The sequence below is a fragment of the Athene cunicularia genome (genome assembly GCF_003259725.1).
Source record: "Athene cunicularia isolate RWA chromosome 4 unlocalized genomic scaffold, athCun1 chr4_part2, whole genome shotgun sequence".
Lineage (NCBI taxonomy): Eukaryota > Metazoa > Chordata > Aves > Strigiformes > Strigidae > Athene > Athene cunicularia.
The window spans coordinates 34767444-34772422 of record NW_020799099.1 but is presented as its reverse complement, the minus strand read 5'-3'; the positions used below and the strand labels follow the sequence as shown (position 1 = coordinate 34772422).

At 40.2% G+C, this 4979-nt stretch overlaps 1 protein-coding gene across 6 annotated transcripts in view; it reads right to left on the bottom strand.

Moving 5' to 3' along the window:
- Positions 1–1103: 1103 nt before the first annotated feature.
- Positions 1104–4979, bottom strand: part of SLC7A11 (solute carrier family 7 member 11) — a 98661-nt gene continuing 94785 nt past the window's right edge. For all 6 annotated transcript variants that reach the window (XM_026848105.1, XM_026848107.1, XM_026848104.1 and 3 more), the window contains one exon: positions 1104–3636. In XM_026848105.1, coding sequence (XP_026703906.1) covers positions 3569–3636 — 68 coding nt within the window. In that variant the 3' untranslated portion in view covers positions 1104–3568. The remainder of the gene's footprint in view (positions 3637–4979) is intronic.

The window sequence follows — 4979 nt, the reverse complement described above, 5'->3', positions numbered from 1 at the left end:
GCATCTTTGCTCCTCAGCCACAGTCAGAGGCCACAGTGACCCTAGGAAAGTGCTGGCTGTTGGCAGCATGTCAGCACTACTGCTTCGCAAACCCCATGCCATCGTGACAAAAAGCACCACTAAAACTTTGCAGCTGCCAGTCACGTCAAAGACCTCAGCATATTTTGTCTCGTACCAAAATTGTCCACATACGAAGACACAAAAAGGGCACAATACCTATGAAAAGCTCTATATAGGGTGGATCTGGAAGTATTTCACATGACATACACAATTCAGATTTTATCAGCCCCCAGGAACTTCATTTAAAAAATGAGATTCTCTCTCATCTGCTTTAGTTCCTGTGTATAAAGATTTTCTGGAGTAGCAGAAATGAATCATGAAAACTCTAGGTGCAGACAAGGAATGTACTGCTGATGCGATGTAGGGAAGGAAGAGGGGGCCCTCTGGTTTCCATTTCATAGCCCCTTGAAAGCCACGGCAGAGCCCTGGGCTGCGAGGAACTGGCAAGGACAGACCTGCAGCAGATGTCCCCAGAGAAGAGGTTGGGGACACCGTGCCCATGCAGAGCTGGAAGCAGGCTTCAGAAATCAAACCATACGTACGTGTGTCCCCCCCGATAAAATTATGCCTTAGGCCATGCAGCAGTCCAGGTCACGAGTTGCAAAGATAGGTCAGCATCTTTGGAGGTTTCAGGTGCTGAGCTGTTTCTCTAAGAGCTAAACCTCATCAGTATTTGCTACTCACATAAAATGTTCATTTCTGCTGCCTTTGGTGACACTTCTGCCTATACCAAAGAAGAGCAACAAATTCAAAGAAGAAAAACAGCAGCACCCAATTAAACAAAAACAAGGCAATGTTTTGACAGTTGATAAAAAGGTGCAAAGGCCAATAAAAAAAAATAATTAAGGGTGACTAAAGTTCTCCACAGAAGTAGTCTCATTGGCCTAACCACCTCGGGCCTTAATAAGAAAAAAAATATGTAAAGCTTATTCTTTATTCTAGAAGAATTTCCTTCATGACTCTGGAGAGAATACTTTTTAAAGTCTTTAAAAATTACTTGGTGCTTTAAGGAAGTTTTGTAACCTGTTTTTCTTCCATTTCTGAGGATATGCTTCACTTCCAGGTGTAATGAAAGTCCTTAATACTGACTTTCATAACACAGTGGAAAACCAATTACAATATTTCGTATTGTAATTATATGTGTTAAAGAAACTAAACCTGAAATTAGAATCCCTGTGCATTTTCCAAAATTTTTTTTTTTTATTTTACAGGCAATTATTTTTTTCTTCCCAAAATATACAGCTGAACAATCAGTGAGTCGTAGGATTGCTCCTGGGACAAATTAACCCCTTGCATGAAATAAACTTAGTAAAATGTGGTCATTGAATCAGGCTTCAGAAACATTTCTAAACATCCACATCCACAACAGGAAAATAAAGCAACATTCAGTTATATTTACAGAGCCCATTTATTTCTACCAGTTAACACTGCCCACATTTAAACTTTCAAGTAACACGGCACAATAGGAGTGAATATGTGGAATAAAACAGTTGGTGCTGAAAACCTGGTGTTCACGCTATCAGTGTTCAGGAGGGTTTGCTTTGGACTAGCTCTGGCAGGATCCCACATGCTCAGCATCCATCCACAGAGGAGTGTGTTAGGTGTGCCCCTGGAGGGAGTCAGGCAGTTTATTTTTATCGGAGAGAAATGCAGTTTGTGTACTTTGAAGATGTTCCACAATGACACAGGCCAAACCCTGGTGAACTGGCATGGCAGGAGATGGCCTCAAAAGCAGAATTCTGACCCAAAGGTGAATACTAATTAAACACATGCACTGTCAACACAAAAATCTCTCTCAAAATGTTTGCCTAAAAAAGTTTCAAATAACACTTTAAGTTACTGTAAACAGAAAACGTTCAAAATATTGTTTGCAAAATGTTTTCTGTGTCTTAAATTACTGCTCTTCTAACATAATCAGTTACTCCCATTTCCCTAATTCTACCATAGAAATACAAGAAAGAAAAACATGTATAAATTTAAGACATCTTACTGTACACCCTTAAAATGGTAGATATTCTGGATATATACAACACATACACAATACACAGTCTCCCTTTACTGTAGTGGTCTGGCTACTAGTTGTGCTTTTCTCCCAATTTAGGAAGTTTAATGTTGCTTAGTTCCATAAAAGTTTTCATGAAACATATGACTTGCTAATAGCAAACAGCTCAAAAAGTAGTGCATTCAATATTTAAGCATTATATTCTTAACAGAGCAATAGCAAACCTTAACCTTAAGGTTGAGTAGTCTTCAACTAACAATATAAAACTCAATTTCTAAGCATTAAAAATTTATTTATCTACAACTATCTTGAAAAAAGGGCAAAATTTCAGCTCATATTTGAGCCAAATCTCAGCACAAACATCATTCTGAAAATTAATTTTGTTTGATTTCATCAGTTTTAATGGCCTTTCTCTGTTTTTGCCAAGATAAAATCTGAAAGAAGACATTAGCAGAGCACCTGTTCCTTGGTGTTTCAAATCCCAGTTAACTGGAGTGTGTTTGAATGAAAAGCCCACAGATTAGGCACATGTCCTGCTCAAATCAACAAATCTGTTGTAGCTTGCCTTATACCTTATTCATAAATAGGTACTGCATTTATTGCCATGTCTGTACAGTATTCCCACCAGTGACTATTATTCATTTCTGTCCACTGACAATGACATAAAACTTTAAAATCAGGTTTGCCTGACTGGTAACTGCAGGTGCATATGCTTCCAGATAGAAAATTCATACAGCAGCAGAGGTCGCATTCAAATATTTTGACTCATTTGAAGGTTGATTACTCAGTTGCTGTATTTCCTATACATATGTACGTGAAGAAACAGTGGTAAAAACAGTAACCATATCCAGACTTTAACATGTATGAAATTACCGCCCCCAGGCTAAAATCTTCCTGCCCCACTGGAAGAAATATTAATTCTCAGAAGATGCTCCCATCGGTTATAGTATAAAAATTCTGGAATGAAAAAAACATTGTGCTTGCCACCACGAAGGTGTGGAAACTGCTGTGCTTCTGCCTTGGTGTGCTGGTGCTCCCAGCAAGCCAAAAGAAGTCAAATCCGGCTGCCAAAGGGAATGACGGGAAGAATATTAGTAAGTGAATCTCAGCAGAGCTGTCTCTGGTAAGAGTTGGGCTCATCAGGGACAGCAAGCAGGATACATTCTTCACAGTACACCTGATGATTACTTACACGTTGCTTAAACCTATTTTCAGTGACAACACAACAAAAATCCTAGTGTGATGAACCTATCGTTTGTTAAAATATGACACTGTAACAAATAGCGAAGAGATGAGTTCCCTCGTCGCACAAGTTCTTGCTTTCTGCATATAAACCAACCACATTAAAAGAAGTTTACAACATCATGAAATACAGTTCTGGTAACTGACTTGCTCGGTATCCATCTCAGTTCCTCCAGTTTGCAGAACATTAGGTAGGGGGAGAAATCTCCCTACCCTCTTCCTCGTGTTGAAATGAAACAGCAAGCCAAAAGCTGTACATGAAGATCATGATTTCTGGTCTTCCTCTGATGGGACAACTTCCAAGAGGATTTGCAGTGTTACAGTTACCCTGTCTGTGGAACAAAAAGAATACACATGGGAAGTTTTGATGGAGATGGAGAAGGCAGAAACAGCCAGGAAAGTTATTTTAGCTGCCATATACCCTACTTGCACATACTGATCACAGCAGTCATGTATAGCAGGTGCACATATAATTTAAATGTCTGATTCAATTTTTTTTTTCTTTTTAACTATGTTTTCTTTGCCTCTGATCCAAGGCTATGATATACAATTATAATGGAAAGGTATGGAGGTATAAACTTGGTCAATAGAAGTCTGAATGCATTTAAAGGCTATCTTAAACCACGACTGCACTGCACAACTGCTTAGTTTTAACAAAGCTGCAATGTTGAAATAAGTCTGAAAGAGTTCAAACAAGTTAATTCAGCTGTGTCAAGATTTGCCTAAGCACAAAAAGAAAAAAGAAAAAAAAAAAAAAAAGAAACAAAGATTACAAGGCTTCACAGGTCTAAGAATGTCACATAATCCAAAGCAACTTCATGCTGGCTTTTTTGTCACACTGGACATTCGTTTCCTTCTGGTGTTTTTGGTGGTTCTCTTTTCAAGGTACTGGCTCATAAATGGCATGGTTAATTTACACATAGAATAGTAAAAGAGCATTCTCTTACACTCCTTTTGCTTGTCACTTTTCTTTAGTAACCCATTTTAAACAAGCAGTAGTTGGTGTAAGAGAAAGTTCTGATTTTCCTTGCCTAGCATGACATGTCTGCATTTACGTGAGTGTGAAAGCAAAGAGGGTAAAACAGCACAACTCACAGAAGATGTGAACTGATAGTACTTTACTGCTCTCCTAAGGCAGACTCTATACCATCTTTTGCTCTTCTCTCTGGAAGTCACCAGTTCAGTGCAAAGCCAGGTTGCTCTTAGACTATAAACTGATGGGGTCAGAGAGGCTGAGGATCAACAAGGACTGCTGATTTTGCTCTCGTCTCCCTCCCCTACCCACAGCAGGGAGTTCAGAGTTGGGTTGAGCATGGCCAGGGTGAAGGGCAGGAGGAAAACCAGCAGCAGGAAGCCAGCAGGGCTTTGCCCCTGCCATCCCAACCCTTCCAGGATTGAGACTGAGCAAAGGAAGACAAAAAACAGACTTTGTGTCAAACTGAGCTACGGTGTAACAGCTCTTGGAAAAGGGTATGGCAGCAGAGGGAAAGCCTGAGCATCTCGAGAGCTGGCTGTGATTTTAAGATCCTGTTAGACAAACTGGACAGAGCCACCTGCAGCAAGACCTTGCCCTCACTGCGGCGGGAGGCAGCTGCCACTCGTCGGTCTCCATGCAGTAGTTTTGCTCTGTGCTGGGGTAAAGCCATGGACGAGCAATCAGACAAGTTGGGGGGGG